This window comes from Neophocaena asiaeorientalis, unplaced genomic scaffold, assembly GCF_003031525.2.
Source record: "Neophocaena asiaeorientalis asiaeorientalis breed wild unplaced genomic scaffold, Neophocaena_asiaeorientalis_V1.1 scaffold54, whole genome shotgun sequence".
NCBI lineage: Eukaryota > Metazoa > Chordata > Mammalia > Artiodactyla > Phocoenidae > Neophocaena > Neophocaena asiaeorientalis.
Window position 1 is genome coordinate 2,867,833 of NW_020174938.1, and position 25,513 is coordinate 2,893,345.

General features: G+C 37.3%; 1 protein-coding gene across 2 annotated transcripts in view; it reads right to left on the minus strand.

The window, feature by feature from the left end:
* Positions 1–25,513, minus strand: part of REC114 (REC114 meiotic recombination protein) — a 91,858-nt gene that overhangs the window by 11,637 nt on the left and 54,708 nt on the right. Inside the window, exon 3 of one of the 2 annotated variants that reach the window (XM_024761710.1) lies at positions 5,945–6,028. The exons of the other annotated variant lie outside the window; for it this stretch is intronic. Within the exon in view, the coding sequence (XP_024617478.1) occupies positions 5,945–6,028 (84 nt within the window). The remainder of the gene's footprint in view (positions 1–5,944; positions 6,029–25,513) is intronic. 2 annotated transcript variants of the gene reach the window in all.

The window sequence follows — 25,513 nt, forward strand, 5'->3', positions numbered from 1 at the left end:
TTTTTCTAGTCTGATATCCTGCCTAGTTTTAGAGGACTCAGCTTACACAAAAGCCACCCCAAATGGGTGGTATGTATTGTGTACCTTTGTTCAATTTCTTCTGTGAAGAAATTCAGATGCTAACATAGTAACAGCATTTTTCATTTATTAAATACACAAGTCACACTGCTAACTGGAAAATGTTTCTAACCACAGTTAACAAAATCCTGAAAGTTCCTATAAGTGAAAATCCTTGATTTTCCTGTTCACAGTTTACCCTATTTAAATGTTTAGATAAAGCTATCAAGCAAAGCCACATCTTTAGGATATAGAAAACTTGGCATGGCTAAGTAGTGGTAAGGTTTCATGTCTAGAAGAATAGACACCACTTCCCCTTTACTGCCTCTGTTGGGTTCTCTTCATTTTTTAATACATTTAATTTTTTTCTCCTGAGTATAAAAGTAATCCATTATCACTGCCCCCTCCAACAATGAAAAAATATGAATATTTTTCTTATGTGTATTAGTCATTCGTATTTTTTCTTTTGTGTATTGCCTATTCATTTCCTCAGCCATTTTTCTCTTGGATGAATAATCCCCAAATTATCAAGAGTCTCTGAAAGCTAACTTTCCTTAAGGAAGGGGAAAGAACTGATAAGAGAACTCTACATTCAGTTTTTGGTAATTCTATTAGTCTTCTGTGAAACTGAGCTTTCTTGTTTACAATAATTAGTTGTTTCCAGCTCACCCTAGTTTAGCCTGTACCTGGGTACATCTATATGAAATACCTTTATATTAGTTAGCTATTTCCATGATGATTCTGTAATTATCTAACCTTTTGAGAAATAATCACATAAAAAATTATGCCTCATAGCTAGATGAAAGCTATATGTAGAAACACAATTATTAAGTATATAAGAGCAGAAATCTCAGACCACTTGTCTAGAGGTATCTATATACATATATATGTGAGTGTACATTAAGAATGAGTTCAGACAGTTAAGGGTTTCTTTGAAATGTAGTTCCAAGAAATGACAGGGAAGGTTTTATGTCTGATAGCCTAACTGATGTTTTGCTCCATGTTTGCTTCTGTAAAATTCTCGGACAGAACTTGAGCTTATCATCAGAAACCAGAAATACCACTTCAATACATGTGGACCCAAGATAAAGCCAAGGTACATCAGGAAAAATCTGAAAATGAGATATCTTCATCCCACATCCTTAGTGTCATAATAGAAAACCTGCCACATGGTTAACAAAAAGGACTCCTAGGTTGAAAATCTTGATGAGATTTATTTTTATACCATAATTAAAAGTCAGAGCTCCTTGTTGTGAAATGAAAGTTTTTCAAGTATATACTAACAGCCATGAACTGTCCCAAATAAACAGTCTCCAGTGTCTATCATCTATGGAGATTAGCTCAAAATTATACACACACACACACATTGGCCACGCCACACGACTTGTGGGATCTCAGTTCCCCTACCAGGGATTAAACCCGGGCCCTTGGCAGTGAAAGCATGGAGTCCCAACCCCTGAACCACCAGTGAATTCCCCAAATTACTATATTTTAAGTTGTTCCCACTCTGCTTCAAAACACTTAATTTCAAGTTCTTACAACTAATAGAAAACTCCTTGAGGAAACAAGTCAAGGGTAAGTGCCTGTCTCTGTACATTTATCTTCACGTACATACAAGAAATCTGGGAAGCACTGGGCCAATTAAATGCTGACTCACAAGTGTGAATGGCATCTCCATGCAGATAGCTAATGTTACAGGGTATAGCACGCAGGAAGACACAGGGCCCAGTTACCACCATGTAGGAAGACAGCCAAGGAGACATGAAAATCCTCACAAACATAGGCATGTTTTCCTGCTGGTTTTAGATTCATCACCCAGATGTATAAGAAATTTCCCATCACCACTAGGAGCCCACTGGAGCAGTTTTCCCCACCACTAGAAGTGAATTCCTCTATGTAGAAATTGGGATTGGGGGTATATGGACTTCACCAGAGAAGGGACAAACATTTTCTTTGATCCTTTGCTTTGAAACAAAGAGGTGATACTCAAGGCTGAAGCTAGACAAAACCATGAAAAAATTCTTCAGTGAGTTACTGGAGGTGAGGACAGTGGTTTAGGGTTACTCCTTTGAACCAAAGTCTCTTCAGATATGTTAGCCAATCAGCCAAGACCATTTTGATTACAATTACTGCAAAAAAGGAAGCCCACCTTACAAGTAGGCAGATCTTATACAATCTACTTATTTTGGCCAGAGAGAAAAGAAATACAATCTTTATTGCCCCCTGAATTTAAGTTTTAAATTTCTGTCAAAGGAATGAAAGTTTTATTTCAAAATACTTCTATTTGTCAATTTAAACAAGAGTATTTGTTATGTAATACTTGGTTAACTAAAAGTTATCCAAGGCAAGAAGCACTAAAGTTGTGTACCCTTTGCCAGGTAAGGCAAAAAGAAGAATCTGTTGGCTCAGTATTAATATATCAATAGATCAAAGGATTAAAAAAAATGAAACAAATCACGATCTTGACAGGTGTTAAAATTTAATTTGTAATCCTGATGAAAGTATTAGTAAATAAACTATATCTGAAAGACTATCTCCCTAACATGGTAAAGAATATCCAATCAACAGACAGAAATATTCTTAATGTCTAAATACTGGTTCCCATTCAAGTCAGTAAGATGTCAAGGATGGCTGTATAATTGTCTAATTACAGTGTTCTGGAAGGTCTAGATAATTCAGTAAGGTGAGAAAAGTAGTAAGTACAAACTATGGGAAGTAAATTACCATTGTCTGCAGATTATAAAATTACTTTCCTAAAAATTAAATTCTCAGAGCTAATAAAAGTTTAGTTAGGAAGCTAAATTTAAAATAATTCAGAAAAAATCTAGTAATAGCAGCTAGAAATATGTTTGGGATAAAGAATACCATTCACAATAACAAAAGGATCCTAAACTTAAATATTTAAAAATCTGTATATGATATATATACAAATATCACATATAAAATTATATAACTACACAAAATATTTTTTTCTATATAACATCTATACATGCATTTTATATGTAATCTATATATAAAGATTTTGAAGAGGAAAAATTAGGCAAAAGCAGTAGACAGGTGATTCACAGAAGAAATACAGATGGCTAAGAAACACACAAAAAATATTCATTCCCATTAGTTACCAAAGAAATGCAAATTAAACGAAGATGCTCATTTTTGCTTATCAAATTGGAAACTTATTTTTAAATTTAAATTATATCATCCAGTTGGAGAGGATGTGGATAAATGAGCATTTTTACATATCATTAGTGCTGCAGAAACAGGGACAACCTATCTGGAAGGCACATTTACAAAATAAACATTCATACTTTTAGTACTTCTATCTCAAGAACCCTGTAAATAAATCCTTACGAAAATCAAAACATTTTTACAGTAGTGAAAAATCAGGAATTACTTAGCTGATTCATGGTGCCTCCAAACAGTAAAAATACTAGGTAGTCATGGAAAATCATGTTTTCAAAGACTTAAGGAATGACTTGGTATAACGTTCCAGATTGAGGAAAGCAGGATACAAAGCACTCTGTGTACCACAATCCCAAATTTATAGATTATCTATATGGCAGACACTGTTCATTTGCCATGAGCCAATCCACACCAGAGGCTGGAAAAGCCAAACACTCATTTGCTAATCTTGGCAGATTGGGATGGCCACAGTACACTGTTCTGGTCCATGAGACAGAAGCAGACATCTGTCAGGGGTTGTGGGAGGTGGAGAGCCTTACAGGAAAGTTTATGCTTTCCTTACAAAAGGAACAGATGAAGCTGGTCTCCTATGAATGGAAATATAACAGAGCTGTAGTAGCCATTTTGAAAATGTGAGGGAGAGGCCAAGGGAATTGCAAAGGTGTTGACCTCAGCAGGGTGGACTTGCTGAGCCAATTGCTAGCTACTGCCTGCTTCTGGATTTCATATATAGTCAAAAAAATAACCCCCTCTTTTGGGGGCCATTATATGTGGATTTTCTGTCACATGCATCTGAACACCATCCTAATGGATACAATATATATGCCTAGTAAAAACTTCAAAATGTTAATATTTTTGAGTGATCAAATTATTTTTTATTTTTCTCTTTAATTTAAAAATTTAACATAATCAGGAAAAAATTACAACTCAAATATCAGACGTATGGCATGGTGTAACTCTGTAAGACACCTACGTTCATGCAGCATGACACAGTCCTGGGCTGGAGGTCAGAAGACCAACAGGTGGCCCAGTTTTCTGACAGCTATTGGCTTATGTTGAATTCAGTTTCCTCACATGTAAAATGAAAACAGGGGCTCCTGAATGTTTTGAGTATGTGCTCCAGACCCCTTCGGCAGTCTGGTGAAGCCAGAGGACCCTTCTCAGAACAATGTTTTTAATCACATAAAATATATAAGAGTACAAAAGAAACCAAATATACTGAAATAATTCATTACAATATTAAAACACTAATTTGTAAACTAATAATACACATGCTTCCTTATTAATGTACTCAATAAAAAGATCTAGCAGCAGGACTAACAACCACCATAATACTGGGGTAGTGATGAGCATAAATGACATTTAAGATATCTTAAACAACTGAAACGTGACATGAAGATATGTGATTTCTACTGCTGCAAATGTGGTCTGATGTCAACATTCATAATTGAAGGAAATGATATATTTCAGTTAAAAGTCAGTGAAGGGACTTCCCTGGTGGCGCAGTGGCTGGGAATCCGCCTGCCAGTGCAGGGGACACAGGTTTGAGCCCTTGTCCGGGAAGATCCCACATGCTGCGGAGCAACTAAGCCCATGCACCACAACTACAGAGCCCGCGGCGTGCCGTATCTACTGAAGCCGTGGGCCTAGAGCCCGTGCTCCGCAACAAGAGAAGCCACTGCGATAAGAAGTCCCTGTGCCGTAACCAAGAGTGGCCCCCACGTGCAGCAGCAAAGACCCAATGCAGCCAAAAATAATAATTTTTTTTAAAAGTCAGTGAAAATCCATGGAGTTCATGGACCTTCTGAATTCTCTGAGGATCCTTTGGAGGGACTGATAAAGACCCTCCTTATTAGATGCTCTTGAAGACCTCTTTCAACTCTCAGTCTATGAGCCCATTAAAAATTATGACCTTTTACCTAAATTTCAATATTATCTAGTCAGTGAATGTTAACAGATTGGTTTTTATAGTTATTTCTGAAAGAAAAGAATCCAGGTGATTAGTCTTCATGTTGCTTTGATGAGGATCATTCTTTACGTTTAATACAGCTAGGAAGCAAATAAAAGGGAATTTTATTATTTAGTATTAAAGAGAAAAAATGAAAAGACATATTTAGTGAAGTATTTGAAAATGCACACCTTTTAAACATCTAAATAGCAAGACAAACAATGATGTAAGTCCACCTCCTCCCATTTTGTGCTGGGGGCTGGAAAATGGTTGCACAGCTCTGTCAGACAGGTACTGAAAGATCAATCAAAGCCCTGGCTCTTCAGCAACATCCTCTTACTAACAATGCTTCTGCCCCTTAACACTCCTTGTTTCATGTTTTGCTCATAATGCAAACTTTTCTTAAATGTGTTCTTCCCAGTACCATTTCACCTGCAAAGAGAAGCTCCTGCACCCACTCCCATACACACTTAGCAGATAAGAAGGGTATGATCAGTTGCTTATAAACAGTTGGCCACGGGCTTCCCTGGTGGCGCAGTGGTTGAGTCCGCCTGCCGATGCAGGGGACACAGGTTCGTGCCCCGGTCTGGGAAGATCCCACATGCCACGGAGCAGCTAGGCCCGTGAGCCATGGCCGCTGAGCCTGCGCGTCCGGAGCCTGTGCTCCGCAAGGGGAGAGGCCACAACAGTGAGAGGCCCGCGTACCGCAAAAACAAAAAAAAACACCAAAAGACAGTTGGCCACAAAGCATCTTGCCTTTATCGTTGTTCCAAACAACAGACAATCCATGCGTCTTACAATCTTCAACCAGTTCTTGCTACCAACGAGTGAAAACCCTTCCTGAAACAAAATAATTAAACAAAATTAGCAACAGAAGCAAAAAGGGTCACGAAGAATAGCTGTGGTGCAGCTTCTTCCTATTAGAAAGTTGTCTATTTATTTATTCTGTAACTTAAGCACAATAGAAATGACTCAATATTACCAATTACCAAAGATGACCCTTCCAGTGAGTCCCAGTGTCCTTAGTGTTCTTCCTACCTCACGATCAACATTAATAGGCTCAGCTTTTATTCCTTTTCTTAACCTTTTCATATTGAAAATCAATAAACTATTAAAGATAGTAAATGCCCATAGTCATATTTGCTATAAGATACATTTCTATGCCTCTAGAATTTGCCAAAATGTGAGTTTATAATCTCTGGAAGCCAAGAGTTTCCATTATACTCATTTATTAAGTTATCTGCCATATCCCCAACTATATAGTGAGATTTCATGAGAATCTTATTTTCAGATTCCTATGAATGGAAAACTTGAAGCAATTTGGTTTTGGACGCTGAATGGTTAGTTCTTCATTTCAATCTGAAAAAACAAAAAGGCAAAGAGGGCAGTAGAGGGCACACAAGTCTCAAAAGAGGGACAACTGCTGGATCCCAAAGGTGTAAAGATAAACTTTTTCTGTAGTTTACTAATAAAGTAAATGGAATGGACTGTCTAATGATTATGGCTACTTATAAGCTCAGTTACGCTGTCAGTAGATTTCCTCAGTTACGCAGCCCATTAAGTTAGAATGTGTTTACAATTCAGTAGAACTCATCCAGGGAACTGATAAACGGACAGTATGCAAAACCATGCAACTGCATCTGCCTTGTACTGTTAGTCCACCACAGCCAGCGGAGGCTGCTGGAGGGATGTGAGAAGTCTACATCTCTTTAAAAAACAAAAAGTTTTTTGAACTCTCACAAAGTCTCTCTTCCTAGATCTGAATATGACAAAAGCTACAACTTCCAAAGAAATTTGTAGTCCAGGAAAACTGGGTTAATTCTTTCACATTTTTCAGTAACAAAAGGAAAAAAAGAGTCCATTCTAAAATGGTGATTCTAAAAGTTTTATCATCAATAGGAGGTTTAATGAAAAAATAAATTAGGCAAACCATTTGTGATTTCTTCTTAAAACTCTCAGAATTAGCAAAAAGAAACATGTTCCTTATTACATCCCCAACATGTAGATTCTGTGGTTTAAAATGGCAGTATGTGGGGAAACTAGTGCACATACACACATTGCTAGTAGGAGGGCAAACTGGTACAACTCTTATGGAGGACAATATGGTGATATCAAAATTATGAATGCTTTTACTCTTTAACCCAGCAACCTCAATATGGGAGATTCACTTCACAGATCAACCTGCACACATATGAAGTGATGCATGGACAGGGTTAAGCATTTCTGTATTTTTAATGGTAAAAGATTGGAAACAAGTATACATCAACAGGGGACTGGTTAAATAAAGTATGATACTCTAGGCAATGGAATACTATACAACTGTAAAAAAAAATAACAGCTCTGTATCAGTGATGTCCAGTAGAAATTACAGTTTGAGCCACATGTGTGATTTTAATAGTAGCCACATTTTAAAAGCAAAAAGAAATTGGTAAAATTTTACTACTTAATATATCAAAAACATTATTATTTCAACATGCAAACATTGTAAAACATTATTAAGATAGTTTTTTTTGTACTAAGTCTTTGAAATTCAGTGCACCATTCACACTATACCACATTTCAATTTAGATGCTGTATTTTAAATGGTTAAAGTGAAATGCAATCCTACCAAAACAACAGAGTTGAGTTTAATGGGAAAATATTTTACAGTGCTTCCATTTATAAACCTAAATGTAAATTAAATAAAATTTAAAATTCTGTTTTTGGCTCCCAGACTTCAGACTATACTACAAAGCTACAGTAATCAAGACAGTATGGTACTGGCTCAAAAATAGAAATATAGATCAATGGAACAGGATAGAAAGCCCAGAGATAAACCCATGCACCTATGGTCACCTTATTTTTGACAAAGGAGGCAAGAATATACGATGGAGAAAAAGGCATGGAAGCAACCTAAGTGTCCACTGACAGATGAATGGATAAAGAAGATGTGGCACATATATACAGTGGAATATTACTCAGCCATAAAAAGAAACAAAACTGAGTTATTTGTAGTGAGGTGGATGGACCTAGAGTCTGTCATAAAGAGTGAAGTAAATCAGAAAGAGAAAAACAAGGGGCAGAACAGGAATAAAGATGCAGACATTGAGAATGGACTTGAGGACACGGGGAGGGGGAAGGGTAAGCTGGGACGAAGTGAGAGAGTGGCATGGACATATATACACTACCAAATGTAAAATAGATAGCTAGTGGGAAGCAGCTACATAGCACAGGGAGATCAGCTTGGTGCTCTGTGACCACCTAGAGGGGTGGGATAGGGAGGGTGGGAGGGAGGGAGACGCAAGAGGGAGGGGATATGGGGATATATGTATATTTATAGCTGATTCACTTTGTTATAAAGCAGAAACTAACACACCATTGTAAAACAATTATACTCCAATAAAGATGTCTAAAAAAAATTTTTTTTTATTCTGTTTTTCAGTTGCATCAACCATATTTCAAGTGCTCAGTAGCCACATACGGCCTGTAGCTCCCTTCCCGGACAGTGCAGGTCTATATGTATTGATCTGTAAGATATACTGTTCAGCAGAAAAGCAAGCTGCAGAACAATGTCCATGATGTGGTACCTTTGTATAAGAAAGGGAGAGAACATACAATGTATATTCTTATTATTTGCTTGTATTTACATTTTAAAAACTGGAAGGATTAGTACACAAGAGACTAATAAAAACAGTTATCTGTAGGGAGTGGGAATGAACAGTGCAGATGGGGCAGGGGTTGAAGTAAAATTTTTTTACTATATATCTTTTTATATTGTTTTGATTTTTGAACCACATTAAACCCCATATGCATGCATGTGGGAATATTTAGGCAAACAAGGATTCCCATTCCAATATGGCATAAACTCAAGGAAGAGGTGAAAGCAGGACCTAAATAAATGATAAGTCTATGGGAACTCTGTACCATCTTTACAACTTTTCTATAAATCCAAAGCTATTCTGGAAGAAAAAGTTTATTAGAAAAGAAATGAGCAGTTCCTGGCCCTGGCCTGGCCTCACCTCTTCCTACCTCTAGTCCACTTTGTGTCTTACGAGACATCTCATTTGGCTAGCTCACAGATCCCTCCATGTAAACTCGCCCAGATCAGGACGGTTCTTCCCCACACACATTGCCACCCCCGTGAACGGCATCATTCACCAGTCACCCCAAGTGATCAACCTGGTATCCTGGTGGACCCCTTTCCTCACTTCTCCCTCAATACCAATCAATCCCCAGGTCCTAGAGATCCAATCCCCAGCCTTTTCCATCTCACCATCCTCTCCACTTACACCGTCACTGCTGCATCTGGCGGCTCCTCACACCTTGATTTCGTTGTATAGCTTGTTCCTAAAATGGCCTTCCTTTTTCACTGATTTTTTTTTTTTTTTTTTTTTTTTTTTTTTTTTTTTTGCGGGGGCGTGCATTTTAGACTTTTAAAAATTCCCCAGGGGATAGCAGGCGGACTCTCAACCACTGCGCCACCAGGGAAGGCCCCTTCACTGATCTTTGAAAACCCTGCTGTATCTCAACCATTCCCCACAAGGCAAAGCTGGTTGACCTCTCAGAATTCTATGCCCTCTCAGGATCTTAGTGTACTTTATCATGCTGTATTGTAACTAGTTACATTTCTTTGTCCCTGATAAGAATAAGAATCCCTAGGCAGGGCAAGGCGGGTTCTAGAATGTGTCTTATTACCCCCTGAATCTTCAGCAACTGTCACAATATTCAGCAAAGGCTACTAGGTCAGCTCCAGCAGCCCCTCAGTTCAGGACTCTGCAGTGGCTATGCCGGGAATGCGTACAGCCTTCCTCCCCAGCAACGCCTCTGAGGTGAGCCACTTAATGGCTCCTCCTCTTCAATTTGTCCAAATCATCTTTCTTTAGAACTTCATACATCTCTTCCCTCTGCCTTTCCCCTCTGACTTTTTACCTAATTAACCTCTAAACACTGTTCATTTCACCCTAATCTCAACTGGGACACACTATTACACTTTCCCATAGCCCTGTACTTTTTTCTTTCATAGCATTTATCACAGTTTGTGTGTGTGTCTGTAGTGATTATTTACTTAATGTTTATTTTTTCACTAGACTATAACCCCATATAACAGGCAGAGGCTATGTTTGTTTTGCTTACCATTAAACATACAACACCTATTATAGTCTTTGACACTTGAACATGTTTCAGTAAGTTTTGAGTGAATGGAACTTTATGAAAATTAACAAAATACTTCATACCAATATCATTTCTTGGGAACAATGAGGTCCACAAATTTATTACCTGTCCAATGATGCAGAACACCTTTTTTTTTTTGGCTGCACCATGTGGCTTGAGGGATCTTAGCTCCCTGACCAGGAATCAAACCCACGGCCTCAGCAGTGAAAGCACAGAGTCCTAACCACTGGACCACCAGGGAATTCCCTACTTATACTCATTCAAGATTCAGAAAGAACTTTTTAATCCTAATACTTGGGGATTTAGTAAAGAATTCTGTTTACCTAACCACTTGTCATTCATATATTCCTACATTTTAATAATTGAGCTTCTTATCTTTGAAAATCCACCTCTTAGAATCTCCTTTAAGGCTTGTCCTTCTGGTGAATTCAGTTTGGCTCAACTGATGACTCTTCTGTGCTACCTTTTCTAACTTTCTCAGACAGTTAAGTGGCCTGCTCTGTGCTCCCACAGCACACTGTACCTGCTGCTATTGAAACACTCACCATCACTAAGCTCCTACTATGGCCGGCCACTGTGCTAGGCGTTAAAAAAGACATGCAATCTGCCCAAGGGGAAGGGAGAATGAATCACACTCACCGAAGGAGCTTCTCTCCCTAGTGCCTGGGATACTGTTCCCCAACCTGGCCAAATATCACTGCCTAAGAAGCCACTGTTACCTGATGAGTCTGTCACATGCCCTGGAGGTACTGGGGTGGAAAAATGGTTTGGAATTGATAGTATAGGATAGGAAGAAAGAGAGAGTGGACTACTCCAGGAAATACCAAATTTACTATCAGACAAAAAGAATAGAAGCCAATACCAAGAAATCATGTCTAAGATAGAGGAGTATGGAAGCTTAGAGGACTGAGACTTTCTAGTAGAGAATGGTCAACAGTGTCAGGTGATGCCCAGGATGGAGTAAAAAATAAGGGCTAAAAGCCTGCACTGAATTCAGCAGTCGGGAGGTCCTGTGCACCGTACATAATATCTATGTACGCGTCTGTCTTTCTATCCCTCCTTTTCTAGTTCCCACTTTATTGCAAACTCCATGAGAGCAAGAACTGAGCAAGAAAATAAAGATTACTATGTTTTAGAATGTTTAACATCTAGAAATCACAATATGCTGTGAAAAGTCACAATCTGTTCCAAAAATATTTATTGAGGATCTAATATATACCAGGTCATGTGCCAGATTCTATGACTCAAAGTCAAATAACACACGTTCCCCACACTCAGGGACTGATAGTCTGGGGGAATCAAACAAATAAACCATTTAGCAGTAACAATCAATGTGGCAAGTTCCATGTTTCTGCAGAAGCACAGAAAAGAGGCATTAGATTATAAGGCCCAGAGGAAATGACCCCTGAACTGATTTTTAAGAAACTTTTATTTTGAAATAATTTTTTATTTTTAACTCTTCGATGTAGATTTTCAAACATACATGACGGTAGAGAAAACTGTAAAACAGTATGATGAACTACCATGCATCCATCTTCCAGTCACAATTTTCATAATATAGCCAATCTTATTTCACAATTCTTTAGTATCATCAAATATCTTTTGCCTGTTCACATTTCTGATTTTATTTTATGTTGCTTCATTTTTTTGAATAGGGAGCCAAATAAGATCCACATATTACGACAAGTAATATGTCTCGTAAGTCTCTTTTAAACTACTGGTTCTTCATTTCATCTCTTCCCCCCCGCCCTTTTTTTTTTCTGTTGAAGAAAGTGGGTCATTAGTCCTCTAGATGAAGGACTGGCAGGTTTTTGTTTTGTTTTGTTTTTTTACTGTAAAAGGCCAGTGAGTAAATATTTTAGCCTTTGCAGACTCTATAGTCTCTGTTACAACTACTCAACTCTGCCCCTGTAGCACGAGAGCAGCCATAAGCAAATGAGCATGACTGTGTTCCAACAAAACTTTATTTGTGGACACTGGAATTTGAATTTTCATATAATTTTCACATCTTGCACAATATTACTCTTTTAGTTTTTTTCCAACCATGTAAAAATGTAGAAACTATTCTTAGCTCACAAGCCACAAAAAAAACAGGCAATGGGTCAGATCTGTTCCATGGGCCATACTCTGCCGACCCCTACTGTAGAGTTATCCTCGCTAAATTTTGTTATTGTATCCTTACTGTTTTTTTACTAGGTACCTCTTTCTCTTGTAATTCCTATAGACTGGCAATCAGATCAAGGAGCTTGATCAGTTCAGGTTTGATTTTTTCCCCCCAGATTTTGTACCTACTTCCTATGTGGTGGTGTGTGATTCCACAGGAATGTCTTCTTGTCCTTTTTTCGTGAAGTTAGCAGCCACTGATCATCACTGCCTGTGTTAGTTTTTTCATTCATTCTTCATTTATGAGCTGAAATACATCTACAGAGAAACACTGCTTCATCAACTATCATACTTTGTTACCCTCGGTAAAAATAGGAAAGGCAGGATAAATGCTTGCTTCTTTGATTTGCCAGCTTTCAAAATAATGAGGTGGTTCCGTAGTACACTCCAATGATGACAATGAGGAGTTTTCTTTTTCTGAACTATCATTTGAAACTCATAAATTTAAATATATTTGCTGTTTCAATCCACTGCAGTTATTGATCCTGAAATTGTCTCTCTTTGGCTGGTGAGAACCTTTTCAAGTTGACTCCTGAGTTCTGACATGCCTTTAGTAATCTCAAGGTATCAGAATCTCAGCTGCCTCCCTGTTTCTTCCTGTGCAGATGATGAGATCACACAGGTCTTCAGCTGTCAGTGATTTAGCCTCACCCACTTGTATTCGGAGGGTCACAGACATGCCTAGTCTTCTAGTTTTGTTGTAGATGTTATCCATGGGTCTTTGGCTTTGCATTCCTATTTCATCTATTTTTATGGGGAGATTTGAGGAGTTCAAAAGTTATGATGCCATTTCTGGCCAAGAAGGAATAAGAGGGTCAAAAATTATACTTCTGTCATCAACAACTAGAAACCTGGACAAACTACTGGAAACAACTGTTGTCAGACAATGGAAAGCAGGTCGTGCACGACTGTGATACTTGATCAAAGGGTAACAAATGAAGTAAGCCCTAAACAAAGGGAGGGATATACATATTCATGGACTGGATTATGATACTGTTAAGATTTAATTCTCTCCAAGTTGACATACAGATTTAAGGACATCCCAATTAAAATCTCGTAGAAATTTGCAGATCTGACTCTAAAATTCATACGGAAATGCAAAGGACCTAGAATAACCAAAATAAGCTTGAAAATGGCAGAACTGGAACACTTATACCACCAGTTTCAAGAGCATTATAAAATTAGGGTAATCAAGACAGTATGGTTTTGGCATAAGAATAAGCATATAGATCCATGTCACATAACAGACTCCAGAAACAGACCCTCACATACATAGGCAGTTGATTTCAATAAAAGTGCTACAATAATTCAATGAAGAAAGTATAGTGTATTCAACAAATGGTGCTGGGACAACTGAATTATTCATGTGGGGGAAAAAAAAAACCCTTGACCCTTACCTCACACCATATACAAAAATTAACTGAAAATAAATCATAGACCTAAACACACTAGCTACAACTATAAAACTTCTAAAATCAGAGAATCTTGGCAACCTTGGGGTATGCAAAGATTTCTTATACAGGACACAAAAAGTATGAACCATAAAGAAAACATTTCATAAAGAGAACTTCTGAAAATTTTAAATCTTTAAGCTCTTCCAACGATGATGTTAAGAAGATGAAAAAGTAAGCCACAGTTTGGGAGAAAATGTTCACAGTACATACATCAGACAAAGGTCTTATGTTCAGAATATGTATTTTTTAAAAACCTCGGAAAGACAACTCAATAGGCAAAAGAGATATTTCACAAAGGAGGATATATTAATGGCTAATAAACACATGAAAAGATACTCAACATTCATTCTCAGAGAAATGTAAATTAAAATCACAATGAGATACCATTTACAAACCCAACAGATTGGCTAAAATTAAGACTATCAATACCAAGTGTTGCCTAGGATATGAAGCAACTGGAATACTCACGCATTGCTGGTCAGTTTAAAATGGTACAACTACTTTGGAAAGCAGTTTGGCAGTTTATTTCTTTATAAATTTATTTATTTTCGGTTGCGTTGGCTCTTTGTTGCTGCGTGCAGCTTTCTCTAGTTGCGGCGAGCAGGGGCTACTCCATTGCGGCTTGTGGGCTTCTCGTTGTGGTGGCTTCTCTTGTTGCAGAGCACGGGATCTAGGCACGCAGGCTTCAGTTGTTGTGGCTCGTGGGCTCTAGAGCACAGGCTCAGTAGTTGTGGCACATGGGCTTAGTTGCTTCGTGGCATGTGGGATCTTCCCTGACCAGGGCCCAAACCCATGTCCCCTGTGTTGGCAGGTGGATTCTTAACCACTGCGCCACCAGGAAAGTCTCGGCAGTTTCTTATAAAGTTAAAAATATACCTACCATACTATCCAGCAATTTCACTCTTAGGAATTTGCTCAGGGAAAATGAAAATATATGTCTACCCAAAAATTAGTACACTTAAAAAAAAAAAACTTGTACACTAATGTTCATAATAGCTTTAATCAGAAAAGCCTCAAACTAGAAACAACTCAAATGTCCAGGCGCATGTAACTGGATAAATAACTTGTGGAATATTCATAAGCTGGAATACAACTCTGCAATAAGAGATAATGAGTTACTGTAACATGGGTGAATCTCAAAAACATACTAAGTGAAAAAAGCCAGACACATAAGAGTTTCCATAGCATTTACACTATTTTACAACTCCACTAACAGTGCACAAGGGTTCCAATTTCTCCAAATCCTCATAAACATTTAGTATTTTCTGTTTTTGTTGTTTTATAATAGTCAACCTAACTGATGTGAGGTGATATCTCCTGTGGTTTTAATTTGCATTTCTCTAATGACTGGTGATGTTGAGCATCTTTTCAAGTACTTGTTGAAGATTAGTTATTATTCAGCTTCCCAAACCAGTAGCAGTACATGCAGCAAGAATAATTACCTTTCTCTAGCCATAAGAATCAGACCCAGGGGCTCTTTCTATAAGTTACAGTAACAGAGAGATCCAGTCATCCTTTAGGCCAAAAGATTGCCTACAAAGTACACTGCAGAAGCGGGTACTCAAATATATTGAGCCAAAGGCTTATTTTACAGTTGAAATAGATGTCTCTTGTTTTATACCTGCCCAGCACACATTCCTCCTTCTTCTGGGAACACATCTTGATTTTCCTTTGGGAAATCACCTCTCCCTTATTCACAGCCCATGTGATTCAGACAAGACTACTTTCTTACCTGGCCCAGATCCAGGGGAGAGGAGGTGACTCAGGCCTTGCTTGTCAGCATATCTAATTGCTTCTAACCAAGGTGATTAGTTTATGGATAAGCATGTGATATAAATTTTAAAAATCCAAGTAAGTCCTGAGATTGTTGCTAAAACTGGGAAGGAGGAACACTCTTTCCGTTAGGATTCTAAGGATTAAAAAAGCCTGAAGTTGCCAGGGACCACGAGGAGAGATCCTTCCTTAAGGGAAGGCGAAGCTGAGAGATAAAGACAGAGATACAGAGACACATAGCTAATGATACTGTTTGAGCCCCTGGGTTCAGTGGTCCCAGGGGCCACTCCCATCCTTGGACATTACAGTTCTACGAGGCAATAAGTGATTTTGTTTAAATGAAACTGAACTGGGTTTCTGTTATTTGCAACCCAAAGAATTTAATTAATACATGGATTAAAACAAACATAATTTACTTTTTAAGAGTTCAATTATCTATCCAGATTTCCCTGTCCAACTGCCATACCATTTTCAAAACTCTACATATTCTCATTTAACAACATACTAATTAACTAATTTAAAAAATTTTACTCTTACTCAATGTCTCAGCAGTATTCACCATAGCTGACCCCTTTTTCCTTTTTGAAACACGACTGCCTTGGCTTCTATGACCCCACACTCTTCCTAGCTTTCTTCCTACCCCTGACAGCTCCTTCTCTGCCACCTCCTTTGCTATCTTATTCTCCTCAACCTCCTCTTTCCATTGTTCATTTTTTTTATCCCCTCCCCAGGCTATCCTCACCACATCCACAGTCTCAATTACTATTTAAATGCCTATGATTCCCAAATCATATCTCTAGTGCAGACCTCCCTCTGACCTTCAAGAACCAGAGGCTGTTAAACAGTAAAGAGGACATGTGGAACTGACATCTCTGCTTGAGTGTCTCAAAGACACCTCAAATTCCAACTGTTCAGAACTAGAGCCGTGGTCATCACACACACGCAGCTGCCAGGCTGGCTCTTCTCTGGAGTCCCCTAACCACAATGAAGGATGCTAACTTCAGTTGAGCTGCATTAGCCAGAAACCTGGAAGTTTCCCTTCACACTGGTCTCTCCTACTCTCATTTCTAATCTGCCACTAATTACTGATTTTGGCTTTAAATATATCTTCAATCAATCCATTTCTTTTTATCCTAGTACAAGCCACCATTTTCTTGATTTACTAACTAGCCTCCTAAAGTATCTTCTTGCCCACCCCACCTCTTCTCTACACTACTGTGAGAAGATCATTTTTATCTAAAAAACACAACTGGCCCTGGGACTTCCCTGGTGCTCCAGTGGTTGAGGCTCCATGCTCCCAATGCAAAGGGCCCGGGTTTGAAGCCTGGTCAGGGAACTAGATCCTGTGTGCTGCAACTAGAAGCCCACATGCTGCAACCAGAGGAGTCTGCATGCTGCAACTAAAAGATCCTGCATGCCGCAACTAAAAAAGATCCCGCACACGGCAAAGAAGATCTCGCGAGACAAAGTTTTGTTGATCTACCTTAATTTACTTTTCCTCAGGACTCAGCCTTGAAGCAATCTTACCTCTCTGGGAAACCTTTCCATATCTCTACTTTAAACATAAAAAATACACATACGCATATTTTTAAAGTATCTATTTAATATGTAATGGAAAATAAAAAATACACATATGCATATTTTTAGAGTATCTATTAAACAGATACTCTAAAAATTAAACACTATTTCAAAGTAAAGAATAGATCCTCTTTGAAATGCAGATGGCCAACAGGCACATGAAAAGAGGCTCACCACCACTAATCATCAGGGAAATGCAAATCAAAACCACTATGAGATATCACCTCACACCTGTCAGAATGACTATGATCAAAAAGAACACAAATAACAAATGTTGGCGAGATGTGAAGAAAAGGGAAAACTTGTACACTTGGTGGGAATGTAAATTGGTGCAGCCACTGTAGAAAACAGTACGGAGGTTCCTCAAAACACTAAAAATAGAACTACCATATGACCCAGTAATTCTACTCCTGGGTGTATATCGGAAAAAAACAAAAACACTAATTCAAAAAGAAACATGCACCCCGATGTTCATAGCAGCATTATTTACAATTGCCAAGATATGGAAGCAACCTAAGTGTCCGTCAAAAGATGAGTGGATAAAGAGGATGTGGTGTGTGTGTATATATATATATATATATATACACATATACATATACATACAATGGAATACTACTCAGCCATAAAAGAGAGTGAAATTTTGCCATGTGCAGCAACAAGGATGGACTTGGAGGGTATTATGCTAAGTGAAATAAAGTCAGACAGAGAAAGACAAATACTGTATATCACTTACACGTGGAATCTAAAAAATACAACAAACTAGTGAATATAACAAAAAACAAGCAGACTCACAGATATAGAGAACAAACTAGTGGTTACCAGTGGGGAGGGGGGAGGGGGCTATACAGAGGTTGGGGAGTGGGAGGTACAAACTATTAGGTATAAAATAAGCTACAAGTATATACTGTACAGCACAGAGAACACAGCCAGTATTTTATAATAACTATAAATGCAGTATAACCTTTAAAAAACTGTGAATCACTATATTGTACACCTTTAACTTACATAATATTGTAGAGCAACTATACTTCAATTTAAGTAAATAAATAAATAAATCTAAGGAGATTAAAAACTCAGCTCCTCAGTTAAACTAACCACGTTCCAAAAGCTCAACAGGCATAGGCACATGTGACTACTGCTACCATATTGGACAGTAAGGATTTCCATCATCACAGATATTTCTATTGGGTTGTGCTTGTCTATGCTGACACTCATTTAAAACAAAATTTTTTAAGTGATAAATTAAAAAAAAAAAAAAAAAAGAGTAAGTCCTCTTCTGTCTTTTAGCCACCCAGTTACCCTCCCTGAGCAACCACTGAAACCAAGGTCTTGTAAAGCCTCTATATAAACAAGCAGATACGCATACATGATATATTTTATCTAAATTATACACATACATAGTTTCCATTTCTGTGGATAATCTTTTTATATCTTTTGCCCATTTTAAGTTGAGTTATAATTTACTAATTGAATTATAGACATTCTTTATATAATCCAAGAAACGAACACTTTGTCTTGACTTGAAATTTTTTTGCTTTGTCATTTTTTTTCTCCTTTTTTAAAAAAAATCTTTATGGTATTTTCTCCATGCAGAAAACTTTGATTTTTTAATGTGGCAAACACTATCAATTCTGGGTTTCTGGGTTTTTATATCTGATTTAGAAAGGACTTCTACTCCACTTTAAAATTTATCTAGTTTGGTTATGGATTTTATTGGACATACCAAAGTTTTCCACTTTTATATAGTCAGTATCTCTTGATCTTTTCCTTGGTAATTTAGAAAATCCTTTCTAAGTTTCTAACTTATGAAGTTAGTACACAAATTTATATAAGTACCTTCGCTCAGACCCTGTTTGCTCTTGATCTCCTAAGGGGTACCTAAGTTTGACGTGGTCATTGGTTTCTCAGGCATATAAGTAAGACAGGATTTATAAAACCCCTTCATTCATTTACATTTATCCCCCCCAAAGATTTACAGTTGTAACAACAATGATTCTACAAATGACTGAATTTAGTTTTCATCAAGAAATAAGTATGGCTGAATTAAACTATAATCCTTATCAAACCAAGTATATCCACACTGTTCACAGTTGACGTTAATTTCTGATCTAGTTCCTGAAGTATTAAATACAGCACTTCCATTGCATTCATTCCTAGTGGCACTTCAGCCATGTTATATCAGCACCACAGGCATCTTTTTAAATTTTTAAGTTTTAGATTTCACAAGTAGTAGTAATTATAACGGTGTGGTGAACCAGCTGAGCTAGGTATAATGCCACCTCTTGCTATTTCAGTACAGCTTAGACAATACTATGTGACATTAAAAGCAGAATCAAGAGAACATGGCAAAGCTTTTAAAAAAAGAGAAGGGTCACAATTCAGAGTCCTATTTCTCAGTTCTCTCTCTTCCATTATTAAAAAATGTGTGTGACAAAAGCCCAAATGCAAAAAGGAAAGCTTTCAGCTTCTAAGAAATAACAAAGCTTTCCTTAACTTTAATTTATGGGGCCTACTGTAAGTTTTCTGCATAAAATGACTAAATCAATCCGAAAGCATTTATTTATAAAAAGAAAAAAAAATGCAGTGCGACGTTAATTCTTTGTCAGTTTGGAAAGGATGTTCTCTGCACAAACCACATTTCTCAGGCATGCCCTCCTCAAATGCTCCATCAGCAGGAATAAAAATAAAAGAAAGCCTTTTCAAATTAAGAGTACAACACTAAAGAGCTACAATAAGCAAGCTATAATCAGAATTTTCTATGAACTGTAACCAGGTTAAGGAGACCCAGAGCTGAACACTGGATAAGAAAAGGCTCTATTTAGGGCAAAGGGCATTGGTTAAAAAATAATAATAATAAAAGGATCCCAACTAGCCTGCACCAAAGAGATGGTCAGAAAATTTACATATACAGCAATAGGAACAAAAACTATTTTCCTAAGAATCTTGGTGGATTTAGCAAATTTGAGACAAATAGGTTGAGTACACATGGTAGGACCTGACTAATAACAAAACACACATATTTAATTGGTAAACTTAGATTGACCAAATGCCAAATAAAATTACAGAGAAATTTATAAGTCTGATACATGAAGAATACCACAGTGAAGGCAGGGTCATTCACAAACATTTACAGGGGCTTCTACCACATTGTAAGAACAGTGCAAAGTAAATGGGATTAAAAGATGAATATGACTGTGAGAACTCACATACCAGTGAGGAAAATAACATGAAGCAGAGAAGGGGGAAAAAGTCATTCTAGAAAGCGAGGATAGGAAATACAAATGTACAGAGGAGTAGAGGAATATGACATGAACAAGGAACGTAATATAATTTAGTTTGGCTACAGAAAAGGATGAAATTTTGTTGTAGAAATTTAGACAACTCAAGGTCCAGGGTTTCTTAATCCAAATTAAAATAGAATACAATAAAAGGTTTATATTCTCTAACAAAATCCATTAAAACAAAACTCATAAGATTTTTATGCAGCATATGTATGCAATTAATGCTTTAATAAATAACAAAAAAACGATGTAAACAGCTCATCCAGGGCAGCCCAACATGTAAAATCAGCAGTAGTCTGCTCTTCTCTCTGCCCTCCTCCAAAAGTACACTTCTGAGGAAGAATTTTAAGTGACCAATTTCCAAACTTGGAGGGGAAGCAAAGCTAAAGATCGTAAATCCTAAGTTATCTAAAGAAACTCAAGGGAAGGGGAAACAACTGCTAGTTGTGAGCAGGAAGGTAAGGCTAGGATTCTTCCTGCCAGACAGGACCGTAGCCCAGGAAGGGAACCAGCATCAGCAGGCAGCCCAGGGATGAACTGTAAGAAAAGGGCAGTGTTAGGACAACTGGTCATCCATATGGAAAAAAACACTGGGTTCCTACATCACACTATACACGAAGATAAATTCCAGAAGGATCAGAGACAGAAATGTGAAAAACAAATGAATATGAAAATATTTCTGTGGGAGCATTTCTGAAACAAGATAATAGCACAAAACACAAATAAACACATCGATAAATCCATCTACATAAAAACTAGAAACTTACATACAGCTAAAGCCACCATAAACTAATTAGAATATGCCAAGCACACACTGGGAGAAGAGATTTGCAACCCACATACTAGTCCATGGCAAAGGACTAGTATCCAGAATACATAAAGGTCTAACACTGATAAGTAAAAGACAAACAAGCTAATGGGAAAGTGGGCATGGGACAAAAAAAGCAACTCAGAGATGAGGAAACCTGAGTTGCCAATATGAAAAAATGCGAAAGCTTCATTATAATCAGAAAAATAAAAATTTAAAACATGAGATACCATTCCACATCCATCAGATTAGCAACATTAAAAAACTTTTACTATAGGGCGTTTCAAGCACATATGAAAGTAGAGAGAACAGTAAAACGAACACTGTGGACTCATCCCCCAATCCAACAGCCATTCATTCATAGCCAATCTTATTTCATCTGTAGTTCAACTGCCAAATAATTCTGAAGTGAATCCCAGGCATCACAGCACTTTTTCTGTAAATATTTTTGTTATATCCTTAAAAGATGGGGGAAATTTTAAAGTCACATTTATTGAAGTTTAGTTCACATACAGTAAAATCTACATTTTTGTAATGTACAGTTCTATGAGCTTGACAAACAAACACAGCAGAACATCAGGTAGAGGGAATGATACAGTAGGCCCTCTCGAGTCGGCTTCTTTTACTTGCAAAATGCATTTAAGATTCATCCATGTTGCTGTGTGTACCAGCAGTCATATATTTGTATTGCTGAGAGCACCGCCTGGATGTACCACAGTTTTGTTTATACATTCACTGATTGAAAGGCTTTGGGTTCTTTCCAGTTTGGGGTGATAAATAAAGCTGCTATAAACATTTGTGAACCAATTTTCATGTGAAAGTAGGTTTTTATTCCACTTGAGTAAATATCTAAGGGTCTTTATTGCTAGGTCATATGGTAAGCATATATTTAACTTTACAAGAGACTGCCAAATTTTTTGCCTAGTGCCTGTATGATTTTGCATTCCCAACAGCAAAGTGTGAGAACTCCATCTATGCTGCATCCTTGCAAACAGTTTGTATTGCAGCTTTTGTTTGTTTAATCTTGGCCATTCTAATAGACATATAGTGGTATCTCACTGGAGTTTAAATTTGCATTTCTCTAATCAATGCAATTGATTTCAGTAAGAATTGACACAAATGTAGAAAAACATTAAAGACTGGTTAAAGCTGGATGCAAGGTATTTTATTTATTTCCCTACGTTTTTCTATTTGAAATATTTTCATAATAAAGTATCTTTAAAAAACCCTTAAATCTTCCTTTATAATTCCTTATAAATGGCAAAAACAAGATTATTTAACTTCACTACCAATACATGCCTTGAAGAGATCATCCTTTTTCAAATAATAGTTTGCAAATGGTTTTTTGGGGGAGGTAATGGTAATCTACAAAATGGGCCAGAATGTCACAAAATCAACACAAATTTTTCAATTTTTTTATGTACTAGCAGATTTTCAGTACTAAAACTTCCTTAAATAGAATCTAACCTTAATTAGTGTGATAAAATGTTACTATGGAAATTTAGTCTTCAGCTTGATATTTTATTTCCATTTTTTCCATAATATTTGTTATTTAATGATGACATGGACACCACAAAGTATACAAAGTGTTGCGTTCTGTATAAACCAAAACTGCTTTCTCTCCTTACTAAGATCACTCTTAGTGTTGTACTTTTCACAACAGAACTCAAGATCTTAAGTCCTGAGCTTATTTACAGAATATGATCTTAACAAAACTCATTTCAGAAGAAAATAAACTCTATTCCTGAACTGTATATATTTAAGTATTTACTACTCTAATGGTTATACTGCATCTTTGTATCTACTCTCTACCTAATGAAACATTTATTCTGAAAAATAATACATGAAATCAGCTTGTTTAAAAGTGAATCAATTCTGTCCTCCCTCAATAATAAGACTGGCAAAGACCCACAGGATAAACTCTCACCATTTATCCTGGACCTTCCTATAGATTTTTACTCTTACTACCCTTCCTCCAATGGAGGAAAAATGACAAGGAATACTTGTGTAAAATGTATCTTGCCTTAAACTCTACTATATACTTCCACACTACATGTAATAAAAACTATTTTTAAAACTTCAATTAACATTTACTCAACTACACTGAATATTACACCCTTGAAGATGTGCTGCAATAAGCATAAGTAGCTTTGGAGGCTTTTTTTTTTTCCACTTCAAATATCATACCTCCTTTCAGTACCTCCTATCTAGGTACTGAAAATGGCTTCACAGACATGCCTTAAATTCGCACATAATCCAGAGTGGTTAGTAAATCATCGTCTTCCCGAACTACAACTACTGTTAAATGGTAGTTAAGTCCAATGACTCTGTCCCTCAACCCATAAGACCAGGGGACACCTAACACAAAGTGGGCCCATCCACAGGCTGGTCTGCATTCTAGGGACATTCTAGGTGCTGGGGATGAATAGAAAGGGAAGGATTCAAATGTTACTTACTCAGAGGAGAGGGTAGGAGGAATCCAGAGCAACTCCCAGTTTTCCAATTTGAGTAATCAAGAAAATGGTGGTACAAAAAGAAAAGAAATAATTGGAGAGCAGGATTTTAAAAAAAAATTCATGTGAAACTTACATATAGCAAAGCACACAAGTTTACAGTTTGATACATTTTACACACACACACACACACGCACACACCATCATCCAACACATCCAGGATCTAGAAGTCCCCCTCGAACATGATCTCTCTTAGTCAATAAATGTCCCCACCTTACCCACTGCCAAAGGTAAATACTACTCTGATTTCTGTCACCATAGATTAGTTTTGCCTCCTCTTGAATTTAAGTACTCTTTTGTATCTGGCTTCTTTGGTGGGAAAGTATTTTTATGTATGTATTTCTGGGAAGCAGGAGAGGTTGGGGTGATGGTAAGTGGGGATGAGGAAGATATGAAGTTGGTTGATTGTTTTTCATATTTATTAAACACCTAATACGTGTTAGTATCTACTTTAGGCACAGAGAACACCAGGTAAAGAGGGCTTGGTACCTATCCTAAGGGACTTAAGATCTAGAGAGGGAGACAGGTAAATGAGTAATTGCATCAACTTACAAGCATTCTAAGAGAAGGATGGTCATGGTGCCAAGGGGAACACAGGACAGGAGTGGCTCACTTTGCCTAGGGAGGTCATGTAAGACTACAATAAAGACTGAGTTGGAAAAAAAAAAAGCTGAAAGATTTGCTGTTGATAATCTGCAGTTGGGTGATGGATGCACAGGGTTCATTATATTATCCTCTCTACTTTTGTGTATGTTTGACAATATCTATAATAAAAAGTTTAAGTTGTGTCTTGAAGCATGAATAGGAGCTAATCGATATGACAATGAGACAAGAGCATGCCGGGCGGAGAAATTTTAAAAGCAAAGCTGAGAAGGAAAACTAGAGTTTTCATGGAATCACAAGTCATTGAGGAAGTGTAGGAGTTAAAAACAGAAAAGCCAGGCAGGGGCCAGATCATTAAAGTCCTTGCATTCTACCTAAGAAAGTTTGGCTTTATCCTAAGGCAACTGGTAGCCACTGAAGCAACCCTAAGCAAGAGAATGATCTGATCAGATCTGTGTTTTAGAATGATCACTCAGATACCAGTACAGATAAGAGAAGAAAATAAGAGAAGTGATCGGTGGGTGGTTACTTAAGTAACCCTGGCAAGGAGATAAAGAGGACCTAAAATCTATAATTATTTCAAAATAAAATTTTAATTAAAAAAAGAGAAATAATGAGGGCCTAAATTGAGGTGATGGTAATTAAGATGAAGGGAACATGAGTGTTAAAGATATTTTGTTTTTAAATACAATTTATTAAAAATTAGCCTGTGATTCTTCATCAAGCTGAATGATTTAGCATAAAGGGCTGCATTCCATAGTAATGGTCAAACTGAATTCTGGTGAACATTTAATTTTTCTATTTAAAAATTCTCCACTTGGCCTTGCAGCGATTAAAAATATTTTTCCACAGTACTTCGCCCTCATAAGGGGTTTCAGTTCCACTAAATAAAAGGAATCAGAGTAAATTGACTTAGAAGCGCTAACACCTTGCAGGTGTTCCATGAGAGAGCCCGACGTCCTCACTGTCAACAGCAGAGTTTTAGGTACTTGGTAGACCAG